The following is a 17,269-nucleotide window of genomic DNA, read 5'->3' on the forward strand; positions in this document are numbered from 1 at the left end:
TGGATCGAAACAAGGTAAGTACGATAATATTTCGTTAAAATCATAGTGTCTCTAATTATGCGTTATCACATCGAGTTAGGGTTCAGGGTTTTAAAAATTTTCTTTTTAAAAATACCTACCTGTTCGAATGTTTTCTTCCCCCAGAAAATTGAGATTTTAAGCTTTCCAATGATGTATCACACATGCATGTAGGACAATTTGGAAACACACACACACTGTATGACTAATATGTTGTTTTTTTGGCCCCCGACCCCTGACCTAAACCTATGACTATCTTTAGATTCTGCTTTTTTAAACTCCTTTTATATATACTAGTATATATATACTGTATATATTTTGTCCTGAATGGGACACACCGCATCCATTATACAGCTGGGTCTCCTCCAAAAAAATCCCCATGTTAACCTGATTTCTGAGCAGTAGGCCTATACTGGTTGTTTTCAAATCTGATAGAGAATAAAATATAAATTCATAGGTTTGTAGTTTTAGGTATTTATTTTGAAAGTATCTACCAGTGAAAATTAGGGGGAAAGTTTGCATGTCGATTTACAGCAGGAGTGCCCAAGTCCGGTCCTCGAGATCAAATAACTGATCATTTGATTCAGGTGTGTTAAAGGAGGGAGACATGGAAAACAAGCTGGATAGGGGCTCTTGACAACTGAATCAAATAACTGATCATTTGATTCAGGTGTGTAAGAGGAGGGAGACATGGAAAACAAGCTGGATAGGGGCTCTTGATGACCGGACTTGGGCACCTCTGATTTACTGTGTACGCCCCTGAATCTTCTGCTTGTGCCTCTAAAATTTTAAGTTAGGGGCCACTGTGCTCCTAGTAAAAAATGTTAGTCTGGAACCCTGCAGTGTTTTACCATAAGTGAGTCTACCTTTATTTTCATGGTACTCATGTATCAATACTGTATACTGTACTAGATAAATAGATACAGAAAACAATACATAGCTAAGAATGCCGCTGTGCCATTTTCCCTTCTAATTAGGGAGTCCATGATTTAAAAAAAGATGGTCATACCCTCCATCATTGAAAGCAACATGACTACCATGTCTTTCTGAAGATCCATCAGTTTCTTCAGTAACTCAATCTGACTAGAGTCCTAAAGGGAAAAACATACAAAATATCACCTTGTGAAACTAACCAGTCAAAGCAGGTACAGTGGAATCTCAGTTCGCAAACACCCCCATTTATTTACAAAACGGTTTACTAACATAACTTTGGTACACATTGGATTGGACCACCAACTATGCCTCAGTACAACAACAGTACAACAAATAGCAGGAATATTTGTCTGTTTTTTAGTTAAAAAAAAACAAAACATTTTAGGCATGGGTTCTTAACCTTGCTGAAGGTATCGAACCCCACGATTTTCACAGGTGCAATCATCCCTTTGGAATTTCATAATAAAGCCAAGCTAACATCAAAGTGAATTCCTGTTCAAATTTCTTCCAGATTTAAAATTTATTACAAATAATTTTGCCTTTGCTGTTGATTTTCGTGTTGGTAAATGCAATGAAACTCATTTCATTTCACACTGTTCCTTTGTTTTGTTTTCATGTCTACATTCTCATTTTATTGTTGCATTTGCATCACATACTATTTTCATGGCGTAAAATGACGCAATTTATTATTATTTTTAATTACGCAGTTCATGTTGTCTTTAGGTCTGTTATACTTCCTAATACCAAGTGCCAGTCAACTATCCACTGAGCAAACCGATTCCTCCTCCCAGGGGCGGACTGGGACTAAAAAGCAGCCCTGGACTTTGACTCAGCCCAGCCCATAAGAATCGCTATACAAAGGGAAACACAGACCCTATAGGGGGGTCCGGGAACATGCCCCTCCCGGGAGAATTTTTTTTATTTTTTTTTTACATTTTATTGTAAAATGCACCAATTTCGTGCACTTTGAGAGAAAAATGAAGAAAATGTGTCTAGACTGTGACTGTCTGACTACGGGCGCTCAAAGTACTGCAAGGCTGAACTGGAGTTGGATTCATTTTCTGTACTAGCTCTATGATCAACCTGAATAAACAAATGAAAGAATTTATTTTTCAAAGCAAGTTTTACGTATCCAATTGGTTATAATATATCTTTAAAGATCTCTGTCTATAAAATGACTTCATTGTTTATGCCATAATTCAGTGGTCTCCAAACTATTCCACATAGGGCTGCGGCGGGCGCAGGATTTCATTCCAACAAAACAAGACAAAACCTCTGCACCAATCTGGTGTCTTACAAGTGTAATCAGTTGATTGCAGTCAGGTGCTGCTTGTTTTAGCAGAAACTTCATTGGTTAAACTGTCGGTACTCGATCGGTTAAAACCCCATCCAGCCCCAAATCCTCACACTCCAAGACGCCACTACGCCGCCGACTCCAGGATAAGGCCCCATCCAGCACCAAATCCTCACACTCCAAGACGCCACCACTCCGCCGACTCAGTCAGGCTAAGGCCTCATCAAGGCCTAAATCCCCACAGTCCCGGAAGCCACCCCGCCGACGACTTAGTTTGGATGGAATAATGAGTCAACCTGGTCTGGACTCCATGGATCTAAATAGCAAGGTTAACCAGTCTCTTGATCTCCTCAAGTTCATGTCTTCGCTTCCACCCTGTACCTGTCACACCCGACAGGTGCCAGGGGAAGATGGCAACAAACCAACCAGCCTCCCCTGGAATTCTCTCGGGGCAAAGCCAAAGCACTACAACTCTGGAACTACACGGTATTATCCTTCTATGGAGGAAGCCATGTTTGCGACACCAATATGATATGCACCGGGTCCAGGCTGTGACAACATTACAAAGACTGTTCTGTCCCAGCAAAAGCCGGGGCCCTATGGAGTACAGTCTGTATGCTCAACAATCCCAGTGGTGATAAACAACACAAAAAGGGCTAGATTGGTGAGAAATAAAAAACGTTCAATCAACTCTGCCAACCTGTTAAGCATAGTATGTCATTCCCAAAACTCACCAGTGAATCCAGTCTGGCATCTCCAATTGGCTCTGCTAAATATAAGATCTTTAGCTGGCAAATCTTTCTTAATTAATGATTTTATCAGCAAACATAACCTTGACATGATGTTCCTAACAGAAACTTGGTTAGATAAAGATAAGAGCTCGACAGTTCTGATTGAGGCAACCCCCACAAACTTCAATTTCTTTAATGCGCCAAGAACCCATAAGAAAGGAGGTGGGGTTGCCAGTCTGATCAGGGACACTTTCCAATGCACAAATATTTCATGTGGTCAGTTTGATTCCTTTGAATATATTGTCATTCAGCTAAAAAGCCCTTGCAGAGCTGCCTTGGTAACACTTTACAGACCACCAAAGTATAACACAATGTTTTTTGATGAGTTTACCAAAATTCTGTCTTCTGTCTGCATGGACTTTGATTGTGTTGTTCTAGTGGGTGACTTTAACATTCATGTTGATAATCCTGAAGAAGGATGTGCTATAGAGCTTTTAAATATTTTGGATACATTTGGTTTATCTCAGCATGTCACAGTTCCAACACATAACAGAGGGCACATACTGGATTTAATAATATCCAAAGGTCTTAACATCTCTGAGGTCACAGTGAATGATGTTGCTCTGTCTGATCATTACTGCATTATGTTTAAAATGACCACCCCTGTCCATCCTCTGAAAAGGGAAACAGAGTTTATTAGGAAGCGTTACATAAGTGATAACACTTGTGCGTTATTCACACAGGCCTATGCCTCACCATTAACCCCTACAATAGCTCCAGTGGAAGAACTTGTAAATAGTTTCAGTTCCAGTGTGATGACTGTAATTGACACTATTGCCCCGATTAAGACAAAATCTTTGTCAAGAAAGAAGAGGTCACCCTGGAGAAATGCCATACTAGCTATAAAACAAAAGCAAGTTTGTAGACGAGCAGAACGCAGATGGCGAAAAAACAAACTCCTAGTTTTTTATGATATCTACAAAGACAGTCTTCGCAAATACAACCAGGAACTGAAAAATGCTAGACAGTCATATTTTTCAGAGATCATTAGTAGAAACACTAACAATACCCGCACACTATTTTCTGTTGTTGACAAACTGACAAACCCACAAGCATCAATACCTCAGGAATTGGCATCTGAGGTGTCCTGTAATAATTTCGCAGCATTCTTTACACACAAAGTACTAAAGATTAGACAGACTGTGTGCAACTCCAGATTAACAAATGTTACACTAAATGCCTCCCAAAATGTCCCCCACGTCAATCTTAGACAGTTTAGCCTCTTGGACTATGCCACTTTAACAGAAATTGTGTCGAAATTAAAGCCCACAACATGCTGCCTTGACATCCTTCCTTCAAACTTTTTCAAAACTGTTTTTCATTGCATAGCCCCAGACATACTTCAGATTATAAATACTTCTCTCCAAACAGGAGAGTTTCCTCAGACTTTAAAAACTGCAGTAATAAAACCTCTCCTAAAAAAACCTAATCTGGATGCCTCAACCATTAGTAATTACAGGCCAATATCAAATCTGACATTCCTGGGGAAAATTATCGAAAGGGTTGTGTTCGAACAGATCCAGAATTATATGATGCAAAACAATCTTTTTAACTCATTTCAGTCTGGATTTCGACCACAACACAGCACCGAGACTGTGCTTATCAAAGTCCTAAATGATATTCGTCGGAATACCGATGCAGGCAAATCATCTGTTCTGCTACTATTGGATCTCAGCGCCGCATTTGACACGGTTGATCACAACATACTACTCAGCAGATTGGAACAGTGGGTAGGGCTTACTGACACTATTCTTCAGTGGTTCACATCCTATCTACATGATAGGGATTTCTTTGTGTCAATCGGAAACCATCAGTCAGAACGAACCAAATTCACGTGTGGAGTCCCTCAAGGGTCAATTCTTGGACCACTCTTATTTAACATCTATATGCTTCCGTTAGCTCAGATAATGGAACAGTATGACATCTCCTATCACGCCTATGCAGATGACACACAACTGTACATTTCTGTGTCCCCACATGATTATAGTCCCTTAGTCACCCTGAGCAAATGCATTCATCAAATCAATGAATGGATGTGCCAGAATTTTCTCCAGTTAAATGTGCAGAAGACAGAGGTGATCATTTTTGGGCCAAAAAAGGAAAGGTCAAAGATAAGCAGCCAACTTAGCACAATGTCACTTACAGCTACAAATCAAGTCAGAAACCTTGGCGTAATTATTGACTCAGACCTAAAATTTGATAGCCATTTAAAGTCCGTCACTAAATCCGCTTATTACCACCTAAAAAATATAACCAGAATTAAGGGGCTTCTGACTCAACAAGACATGGAAAAACTTATGCATGCATTCATTTTCAGCAGATTGGACTATTGCAACGGTATATTTACAGGTCTTGATAAAAAATCAGTCAGGAAGTTGCAGCTGGTACAGAATGCTGCAGCCAGGGTCCTCACAAATACAAGGAAGCTGGACCACATTACACCAGTTTTGAAATCGCTACACTGGCTTCCAGTAAGTCAAAGGATAGACTATAAAATACTACTGCTCGTCTACAAAACACTTAATGGCCTTGGACCAAAATACATGCTTGACTTGTTAGAGTTCCTATGAGACATCTAGACCCCTAAGGTCGTCTGGAACCGGTCTTCTGCATGTTCCAAGAACAAGAACCAAGCAGGGTGAGGCAGCATTTAGTTATTATGCTCCTCACCTCTGGAACAAGTTACCCGAACGTCTGAAGTATGCTCAAACTGTTAGCTCTTTTAAATCAGGGCTAAAAACGCTTTTGTTTAGCACTGCATATCTATAACTGTCTATATATTTCAATCTACCTGCTTTCTATTCCTCTTGTTTTTATCTCCATTGCTGATTTCAATTATTATTATTTGTAGTAGTTTTTGTTTTATTTTTATTTTATTTATTTTTATTCTGTGATTAAATGCGATCTTTTGTCTTCGTTTCTACGTTGTGTTGATTTAAATGTGATTTTTATGATCTTCATGTGATGTAAAGCACTTTGAATTGCCTTGTGTTGAATTGTGCTATATAAATAAATTTGCCTTGCCTTGCCTTGCCTAAAACAAAAACCAGGCCCCACAGCGGCCCTTGAGGACCGGTTTGGAGACCCCTGCCATAATTAATCTTGCCATACAAATAATAAATTTCAATGAAAATACAATACACATTTCAAGACAAATCCTGTATACATAAACTTCATTGGAAAGTATTAACCAGAAAACAAAACGATATATAAATGATTAATAATGTATATAACATCAATTTAACTACCTAAACTTTAAAGTAAAACCATTCATTTTATTAATATTTTGTTATATTTCTTCTGAATTAATATTGCTATGCTGCGTGTGCATACATTGTTTTACGGCTAAAATATTTTTTCTTAGGAGAGGGATAGTAGGACTAGCATACTGTAACTTGACACGATTGCAAACGGGTACATCGACTAGCTGGCACTAAGCCTTTAATTGTCATTTATTTGATTTAAAATGTAGCTACCTGATGGATAACAATTGCCAGTTTACAGAGCAAGTAACCCTCTTCATCCCAATTTACTTGCCCTGCGCTTGTCTGGGGAACTTCCAACAGTTTATCGTTGCCCCCTCCCTCTTCTTTTCTCTCTCCCAGCACCGTCTGCACGTCAGAGCGGCTGCAGCTCCCTCTCACCATCGCCGGGAGCTGAGCTGTTGTTACCCGACGTGGCCGTTGCAGCCAGACTGCTGCTTGCGAAAATATTTGTCGATTTATGACATTTTAATGCTTCACTCTCCAGTTTCTTTAATTTTTTCTCTCTAACCTTCTCCGCGCCACCCTGCTCTTTTCAGTTTTTTTGCCACCACCATCCATATTGTGCATTAACACTCGTCGCTATTTTGCTTCCACAAGGAAGGAACCAATGAAGGCTACTCTGTGCTTTCGTCGTTCCTAGTCTATCAGATTGGCGGTGAAAAGCCAGGCGCATTGCTGCCACCTGTCGGATTGGATGCGAACTGTAGATAATCAGAGGATAGGGGGGATAAAAACAGTGATGCATAATGAATGGCGGCCGCCGGCCGTCCAGGGCACCGGCCGTTCTGTGATCCTCCAGAACCCACAGATTACCAGTCCGCCCCTGCCTCCTCCCATTAGATAGAGGGCTAGCATTTGAAAGAAATGGAATAAAGTCTGTAAATTGAGGAAAAACCAGTCCAAAACCTGATCAAAAACTCCACATTGCCTAGATTTAGTCAGTAAACAAAACAAGGGCTCTGCGTTTCTTAACCTTCACCAAACCCCTGAGACTTACCCACTGAACCCCAGTTAAGAACCACTGATCTAAGAGTTAGGTTAGGATTAGGTATGTATTGTGTAAAGCCTGCATTTCTGAAAAGTAGTATAAATAGCTTTTTAAATGACTATTGTGAATCAAATATTAGGCCAGCGATGCGAGAAGTGTTCCAGGATTGTTATGAGGCTCAAAATAAGCCTGTGATTCCAATTATAAATATCAATCTTATGATAAGACTTTTTCTGCGTCTCATAATAAGCTTGGAATATAAATTGTAAGCATTGCTGGCTTGTTATAGGGGTTAAAATGAGCAGGCAATACTACTTTTTAGGCTTATAATAAGACCAAACACTTCCTACAACTAGTTTGACGCGAAAACAGCATTTGTTCATAGATGAGCCACACTGGACCACATTCCGGAGCTGTCTTCACTGTATTATGGGATATCAACACCAAAAGATATTAACCGGTAACAGTTTATTTGACATCGGCATCATAAGACTGTCGTTAGACCAAATGAAGCTTTGAACTAATTAGCTGCAAAGCCTAATTGCTTCAAGAAGCTTCATTTGGCCATCACTGCTCCCTTGGTGGGAGACAGTCAACCTCTGCTTCTACCTTCTGTCAAAACTGTTGTCGTCCAACATACCTCCTAGCATGCATTGCAGCGCTACAGATGTAAATAACAATTAAAATTGATGTTCTGTACTAATTATTTCTTTAGTTACTGTTCCAGTTGTTTCATTAATTGCTAGTTGTGGTATTTGGTAACACTTTATTTAACATAAGATTGTCATAAGACGATCATAGTTATTGAAGGGAATAGTATCTTTTTTCGTATTTACTGACTGACTGTTTTTATTACTCTAACACACCCAATATAAAATGAATAGCACTTATACCATAGTTTAAGGAAAACAAGCAGAATATATTTGCCATAGAGCATAAGAGATACATGACGCCTTCTTATCACGGAAGCCCAACGTGTTCGTCATGCAACTGACTGAGCAAGATTGATACTGACGAGGTAAGACATCTACAAGCCTACATCTGCACCACCAACTCCCGCAATCAATTCTCCCGGACAGTCCAGAACAAATGGTGGGACGTCCTGTCCCAACACAAGGCACACCGGAAAACGCCCGATATCCAACTGATAACATGACTGATAAGACCCCAAGAGGCCTTTTGACGCTGTGGTGGCAAAATCCACATCCCTTGTTGCCCTGACAACAGTAACTTCTGATTACGCCTGTCCACAAACAGACAATAATCCTAAACAACGCCCAAGCACACCCTCCTTCTGCCCACAGCCCGCCCCGCGAGAGCCTTCAAAAAGACTGAATGTTTAACTAACCGTTAACTAAGCCATTTTTCTCGGGAACCTTTTGTTGAATTGTGATATGGTGACCTTGGAACGAGTCTGACTCCTCACCTGAGTCTGTTTCTGTTTCGCCATGCTGTTTGATCGCTGTCTGTTATGAACGGCAAGCCGTTGATGTGGATCCCAAACACAGACCAGAAGATTAGGTAGAGTGAATGTTTGTTTTTAATAAGTACAACAAAGGAAGCACGCTAGAAAATGCGAGTATAAAAAAGTACAACTAAGAGAGCACGCTAGAAGGCGCGAATATAACAGAGTACAAAATTCTAACTACAAAGTCCAAAAGAGCACAAACGTAAAAATGATCAAACCAGACCATGACCGTAGAATGTCGGGAAGCACCAAGGACGACGATGAGAACGCAGCGGTAAGCAAGGCAGGTAGCAAGCAATAGTCAGACACTAGCAGATGGTGACAGGCTTCCTTAAATATTGAGCTTTCCTAATCAAGCACAGGTGTGTTGCGTTACCCCGTCAGTCTGGCTCAAACAGGTGCTGAGTAAAGAAAAAAAAAAAAAGCTGAGGACACACAAAAACATGACACTGTCGACCTGAATAAATTGTCAACTTTTGATCAAAGCCTTTTTCCAGCTTTCAAAATGGAGTCAGTACAAGTGGTTAAGACTAAGGTAAACGCGTTTGGCCTTTTGGCTGGGTTGACGAGTTCTCGCCGGCCCAGGTCGTTGGATCTGCGCAAGCGCGGGTCCGGTGGTTCAGCTGGCGTGATTCCGGTAATCTGGCTAAAAGGTTCAATTCCTTCATTATGAAATGACACTGCTATGAGCATTCATAAATGCTAATGACAGATGTCATTTTGTGTAATCTGGCTAAACTAAACTATCTCACTTTTGAATGGATGTAAAAGATCCAAGCTGGACATAAATGGAGTTCGTGACATTATTTGCCAGATGATACTAAATGACAACCTTCAGATAGTGTCATGTCATAATTATGACAGTCTTATGACTGCCGCTGTCAAATATATGGGTTAATACGTAGGTAACACTATAAATCAACAAATAAACCACACCGGACTATGAGCCGTAGAATTTAAAATGAGGGGAAAAAGTAGCAGCACATAGTCCGAAAATTACAGTATTTTTAAATTGTGTATAGTGCCATTATGTTGTAGCCATTTGAGATCCATTTGTGATATAACGTGCTTTACAAAATATTTTTATGAGTAGTAATATTGGTTACAATGTCTGATTTGTTTTTAAACAACAGTATATATTTTTTTCTCAGCACAATGTCATCTACATGAACTGTTATTATTATACTGCAGCACAACCTAGTACATGACCCTATTAGCACAACAAAATACACAAAAATAATCGAATTCCGACTAAAAAAAACTGCAGAAATGAAATATCAGCCTTCCATAGAGCATGAGTGCTCTTTAGTGGAGAAAACATATTTCCTAGAATGAAATTAAAACTCCTATCGCTGGTTTTCCGTGGTTTATTGGGGCTAAATAAAAACTGGGAGAGAGATTGAGATCTGCACTTTTTATGTCAATTATTATTTATTTTTAGAATATTTGAGTCATGTGATTATTTTTGCCACGACAAGAACATGCAAACTCCACACAGCAAGGACTGAGCCCAGGTTTGAAGCACTGATCTCAGAACTTTCGGGCAGAGGTGCTAACCACCCAACCACTATGCTGCACACATTATTATTAAATAGCTAAGTTGTTTAAACTACAAGAGTAAATTTTACTCTGTCATCTAAGGCAGGTGTCTCCAACAAATGTCAGTGGCAGGCATGTATACTGGAGTCCAGTACACATCCTTGGATTGAAACACGGTAATTTCCATTATTTTTTATGCTTAAGAAATGTGTGGGTGTGAATTGAGCTTGTGAACTGGAATTCCACTGAAAGTGTGAAAAAACGCATGTACCGGAAAAATAAAATAATGAAGATGGCTTGCATAATTTTAAAACATTGTCAGGGTCAACAAACCAAGAAAAAGTTCTATGTACCTAAGTTTTGATTTTGCTTGAATTTACCTGAGACAATTTCATCTGCATATGGGCAAAGACATGGAGAAACCCAACCACAGCATCCCATAAACGACTGTGTGCCAAACTCTGCTGATTGCCAGTACATGGACCCTGTAATATTATCAATGATAATTGCAGTTTTTGTCACAAGCAAAATAAAAGTGATCACAGTTTTAACATAATTTGTTGTTGTAAATCAAGTTATTTATTCAATTTATGGATCAGTATAAATTAAAATTTGCATTGATAGTTACTTTTTTAAACTTATCTGGATTGTCGTACCTGAATATACTCTGTGAGTGTGTTGAAAACCTGCTTGGCTACATCAATTGCCTTTGAGAAGTTCCTCTGTCCCTGTTCATCAATTACATCTTTTCCAGAGTAATACCAGTAGAAATCACTAATGGACTCCTAAGAAAAGAGAAAAGCAAATGAGATATATAGTAAAGGAAGCAAAGGTCATGGATAGAAAACAGAAAATTAGTGGATTAACGTTAATAGAAGCTGCAATATAATGATTTTTTTTTTTAAATCACACTTACTGCAGCAAAGAAAGAGAGGCCGGTGTTTAATTTACTTAACAGAAGTAGGTGCAAATTCTTACAATGATTTTATCAAGTAAATCCACCAGTTATTTTTTTCGGTGTACCTAAATCTACCATAGTATTGCCTGATAGACTTCCGCCTACCACAGACTAGACAATTTTTTTGGTTGTGCCCGATGATCGCAGGTTCAGATTACACGACACTGTGTCATCATGTCTCAATGTGTCTTGGATTGGACAAGTTGTCACAACACCAGAGTCTGGCTGATCGTCACTTAAAAAGTGTATATGACTCCAGAAAGCAGGTTTATATTATATTACACGGGGTATTTTATACTCCTGAATGAAACAGACCGCCTAGATGTGTGGAAGTGATCGAAATATTTATTCAACTTTTAGAATCCTGCGTCATGAAAATGAGTGACTTCCGGCTAGAGTCTCAGATTGAGGAAGAAGGCGGATGTGACGTCGGTGAATGAGATCATCTCCACTATACAGCCATACTATTATATGCAGAAGGACTGCGGATTCAGCTGATTTTGCGGATTAATACGTTTATTTTTTGCATCACGCCAGCTCAATGTGCAGCATGCTTTTGTTGCTACACCAGGGAGAGTGGTGTGAGCCTTTCTGGGTTTCCAAAAGATCCTGTTCACCACGAAGAATGGGCAAAAAAGTCCAAAAATCGAGGGACCATTGGACGGACGAGGAAGTAAGATAAGTGTTTTATATCATGTCAAATACTGGAATCATGGCACACATTTTTATAAGGAGGTGGCTTGAATTTTGTGGGTGACAATGCCTGCAGTTGGGAAGCAGGCAGTGTTTGCCTAAATCGGCAGGCGGCCATGGCGTGTGACAAGCCGCCAGTTGTTGGCCAGTGAAGGCGGGAGTGCTTGCTTTCATCGGCCGGTGACCATGGCGTGTTACAAGCCGCCTGTCGTCCTTGGGGAAGCAGGCATTGCTTGCCTTCATCGGCCGGCGACCATGGCATGTGACAAGCCGCCCGATGTCGACCGGTTTGTCTGCCGAGGATGAGCCCTTTTCGGCTTTCATTCCCCTGCTCCATCCTCCCCAACGGAGGAAGAGCGTAAACAAAAGGCGTGAGTACTAGGCTAAATGCTAATCCGAACCGAGCGGCTCTTCCAAGTCTGTTCCTCGCCTTTCGAACACGAAAAATCACAAGAAACTACACAAAACTCTTCATACGGCACTTTGTACCCTACAGTGACGGTCATCTACTCTGCTCGCCTCGGATCAACACGTTCGCTATAACCACATAAATTGTTTATCTAGCTTCATCTCAGTGGTTGGAATGGTTGGAATTGTTATGAACCACCTGAGGAAAGCAATAGCGAACACGTGACTGCTCAAAATCAATACATTATTAGAGCAATTGATTTAGAAAGGTGGGCTTCTGAAACTAAGGGTGCAAACCTGTACTCTTAGAAGGTAGTCAACTGTCGAGATGATGATGTTGACTGTGGTATTGTTCCCCGTTTGAGTCCTTAAGTAGTTCTGGAAATCTGCAACGGCCATGGATATTAATATAGTTTTGAGTCTGCACCATGTTAATTAAAAATAAATAAATAAATAAATAAATAAAATTTAAAAAAAGAGATACCTGAATTGTGGCCTTCACAGAGAAGTTGAAGGAAGCGGAAAAGGTCGCAGGTGAACTCATCATCCTGCATAACCTTCTCACCTTTTGCATAATCCACACAAGTAGATGACACACACACACACGGACACACAATAAAACCAAGATTGGTGAAGAAAGGGTCTCAAAATCACTAAAAATAGATATAAAGCTTATAAAAATAATGTCACGGGAACCAACCGGGCACCATTAAACGAAAGAAATCTGTTCCTTTTATTTGAAAAAAAGACTTTATATTTTGAAAAAGTGATTGGTACAGAGTAGCTCAAAGTTTAGTTGTGCCGATTGTTTTATGTTTGCATTTTTAATTTTGTTTTTTTTTCTTTCTGATACTCAGTGCTCTTTTGTTTTTTGTATCGCAGTGACATGGTCTGTCAAGAAATTGTAAAAACAGCAAAAGTGTAAACTGAATCTTGTCCAGTCTCATGCAATCAATTTCCCACACACAAAGGTGTGATTTGCCATTTTTGATCAAAACTTACATACACCATCTTCAGCATCAGAGCCTTCCACCAGAGTAACTTGAATTGAGACCATGACTATGCAATTTGACTGTCTTGTCTGTACACAATGAAACAATGTCTTGTCATTCTGACAGCCCTGACATGTTCATTGACACTGAAATTTAAATTTGAGCGATAGACTAAGTATTTTGCTCCAAAAACTGGCTTTTGCAGGTAATCCATGTTGTTTTGCTACTTGTGCAACATGTTGTGAGGATCGAACAAGCATTTTCTGAGAATTTCGATTCTTATCTGAGAAACGTACCAAAGCAATTGAGAAAAACTGTAATACTGCTACCATCATACCGATTCTGAAGAAACACGGCTTGGTCCCCACCAATTCCAATAACCTTCGCCCCATCTACAATTTACCCTTCATCACCAAAATTCTTGAAAAATCCGTTCAGTCTTAACTCCATAACCCTCTTATCACTAATAACATTTTTGAGCGGTTTCAAATCAGTTTCTGCCCCCCTTTATATTACTGAAACATAATTGCTTAAAATTACTAATGACCTTGTTGCTTCCGATTCTGGTTTACTTTCAATCCTTGTTCTCCTTGACCTTACAGTTGCCTTTGACACCATTTCTCACATGATCCTTCTTAACCGACTTTCCTCCATTTGTGTCACCCACACTCCCCATTCTTTGGTTACCTCCGACCTGTTTGACCTCATACAATTTGTTAAATACGACCCCCGCCAATCCAAATCGCTCCCACAGCACGCTCTTCTTCCGCTCCCATATTAACATCACCCGATCAGCGTACTCCCACATTTGGAATACTTTTCGTCTGTGCCCCTCTCTCATCCTCCACACCGTTGCCACTCTTGTTTGCAGTCTAGCCACCTCCCGGATTGACAATTATAATACACGACTCTTTGGTTTACCAAATAAATCCCTCCAGAATGTGCAGCTCTTCCAAAACTCAGTAGCACGCCTCATCAAAAGAACCCCACCACACACCACATCACCCCTATACACTGTCAACTCCACTAGCTTCCAGTAAAACAAATAATTAACTAGAGGATCCTCCTCAACTTCTATAAAACACTTCTTGGCCTGGCCCCATCCTGTAAATGTAACCTCCTTTGTATTAACACTCCCCGCCTCCATTTCGCTCTTCTTCAACCCTCCACCTTTCGGTCCCTCGTGCCCCTTTCACCACCTTCGGTTCCAGAGCGTTTAGTCACTCAGCTTTGGAACTCCCTACCCCGGTGACCCTCAGTGTACAGTGTCCATGAGTGTTGTGAAAGGCGCTTCAAATTCAAATGTATTATTATTATTATTAATTTTTCCAGGTATTCTTTACTGAGTAATGCCTGCTTAAAAATGTAGACGTTTAAGTGATGTGTTTTGCTTGTTTGGAGGTGTCCTTGGTCATCAGCAGGACGGCCTGCCCCTGTCTTGCAAGAAGCAGACAGATAAAATTGCTAACAATGGCAGTTGCAAGCTTGGAAGCATGCAGTCTTTAGAGTTGGCATTCAATGTTTTACATGAGATCTTGGATTTGTTTTATCAAATGGCTGTTTAATTTTGGACAATGGACGATAAATAAGATCAGTCATATTCAACCCAATGTTCGAATGGACATTGATTCCAAGCTTCTAAATCATTAACCAGCTAAAACTCAAGAGTTCTAAATACACTGGAGCAAAGTATTCTAGATACTATAGGAGCACTCTGAGAGTGCAGACCTGCACCTGGAATTCATTTTCTGATCTCTGTGACCTAAGACCCCAAAATATATAACATGTTCCGACAAACAGGCGTATGGAACAGAATATATAACTTCCGCTTTTTGGCTGAAGTAAACAAACTTGTCATGGTGTAAGAAGGGTGACGATTAATTAGAAGATTTGTTCAGTGTGTAATCTCTTGAAAACAAATCTGTTAAAATGGTCAAAAATGACAATCAATTTGGGATTGGCTGAATGCAAAAGGTGTCATTACAACTATTGCACAACATGCATGTTTACATTTGTTAAAAGGTAATAACTTTTACCTGATCCCTCCTCAGTGATCATTCCTAGGCCTTCGGCTTTGTTCTGTCTCTCAAATGCATTTAGATCTAAAACACTGAGAAAACATTAATAACTTTGAAAAACTGAAAGACAACAGGCAAACAAACTAAGTTTAAGCAGTAGACAGGCGGTCATTCATAATGAAAATAGCCACTTTAATTGAATAAACTACACATTCTATTCTATTCTAATCTGGATTATATGTTGAATGGTTCTTATGAGTTCATCCTTGTCATTTCATTCCCAGAGTATTGAATCATTTGCAACAGGGCTTCTCTGGTTGTCTTAGAAGACTTTTCGCTTCTCTTTTGGGCAGGATTAATCAGTTCAGGCATCAAGAAGTAGTTAGAATATACACAATTTATCCTCAAAACAGTGCTCCTTTCTTTTTAGGTTGCAGAGGAAAAAAATGAAATAATTTAGTACAACAACAGTCAAAGCTAAAATGCTCAACAGCAGATATATTTATTCAACTGGACAGAGGAAGCTGCACGTTTTGCAAGAAGATGACGTCACAAAATAGCCAGTAAACCAGAAAGCTTCTTCTCTGGGTGACGGCCCTGAATGACGACTGGGCCAGAGTTTATATCGTTCCTATGCAAATGTGCAGGGTCACCCAAGTCTCCTGGTCATGGGATCGTACACAGTGGAAAATATTCGACGTGGCAAAGTGTAAACAATAAAAATTCCTATCTCTTCTCATCATTTATGAGGTGTCTAGAGGAAAGTACATTTTGTCTAAAAAATGGGAACAGCCAATTCTGTTGATAAGATTGAAGATAGTAATAGAACACTAATGAACAAATATGTGGAAAAGATATACCCACAAAGTGTGCTGTAAAAAAAATAAATAAAATAAAAAAATGTTTTAAAAACCTGTCAAATTTACAGTAAAATACTGGCATTTGTGGTTGCCAGAATTATAGAGCAAAATAATGTGAAAACCGATAAAAGTTTTACCGTGAACTCAACAACAAACTAGTGCAAAAAGAACTACATTTTAGCTGAAGTTTTACAGCAAATGGCCTGTAGAATGTATGCATTTGTATATAATTGTCATATCATCGGGGATTGACGAAAAGTTGGAGTTTGATTCAATATGTATGGTGCAATCGGTGGTCAAATTGTTGTAATTCTCATTTGGCTTAGGTTCGGGTTAGTTACAAGGTGAGGTTAGGTTAGTAACTATTTCCAGTGGTAATCTGGAATCCTTTGACAATCTGAAGCCAAAGGAGTACCTTAAAGAGATCGACAGAAAGAAAGACTTGTAGTTCTTAAAAAATAAACGTTATTATGAGTTAAAATAATTTTATATTGAAACCCCTCTTGATGTTTTCATTTTTATAGAATTTGTAAAATTAGTTTAACTAGTAGGTCGCCATTGTTGTTGACGTCAGAGGGTGGTGACGCCACATGGTTACGATGCTGGGCTTCCAGAGTATGACTCTTCCAGAGTGACATAAACATGTCATCTGTTCAAACCTTTCAATTTGAACCCGAGAGGAACATTAATGAGCATGACAGCACTGTCGATATTTCACAAAATGAGCAGCAAAAGCAAAATGAACAGGAAAGACGAGATGAGACAAGAGTAGGAAAACAAGAGTGTTCTGCCAAAATGTACTACATCGGCAAAATGTCCTAAAAGAGGCGAATTTGACACACAAAATACTACCGTGCGCTTTCAGCTTATTTTGTTTAGATGCATACCAGAGGTTGCGCTAGACATTTTCGTTGTCTGTCATTTTGACTGACACCCTGTGGTCTGGGGTGTGAATTGCAACCTGTCAAAATGACGGACGGACTTCAGTTTTTTCCGTCACCGTTTTAAAAACCGGTCAACGACGTGCATACATTGCACTACCC

At 39.6% G+C, this 17,269-nt stretch overlaps 1 protein-coding gene across 3 annotated transcripts in view; it reads right to left on the reverse strand.

The window, feature by feature from the left end:
• ryr2a (ryanodine receptor 2a (cardiac)) overlaps positions 1-17,269 on the reverse strand; it is a 356,843-nt gene that overhangs the window by 81,747 nt on the left and 257,827 nt on the right. For all 3 annotated transcript variants that reach the window (XM_057825571.1, XM_057825570.1, XM_057825572.1), the window contains 6 exons: positions 15,385-15,458; positions 12,841-12,921; positions 12,654-12,742; positions 10,954-11,082; positions 10,678-10,782; positions 1,028-1,109 (listed from right to left, as the gene is read on the reverse strand). In XM_057825571.1, the coding sequence (XP_057681554.1) occupies positions 1,028-1,109; positions 10,678-10,782; positions 10,954-11,082; positions 12,654-12,742; positions 12,841-12,921; positions 15,385-15,458 (560 nt within the window). The remainder of the gene's footprint in view (positions 1-1,027; positions 1,110-10,677; positions 10,783-10,953; positions 11,083-12,653; positions 12,743-12,840; positions 12,922-15,384; positions 15,459-17,269) is intronic.

This window comes from Corythoichthys intestinalis, chromosome 21 (assembly GCF_030265065.1).
Source record: "Corythoichthys intestinalis isolate RoL2023-P3 chromosome 21, ASM3026506v1, whole genome shotgun sequence".
Taxonomy (NCBI): Eukaryota; Metazoa; Chordata; class Actinopteri; order Syngnathiformes; family Syngnathidae; genus Corythoichthys; species Corythoichthys intestinalis.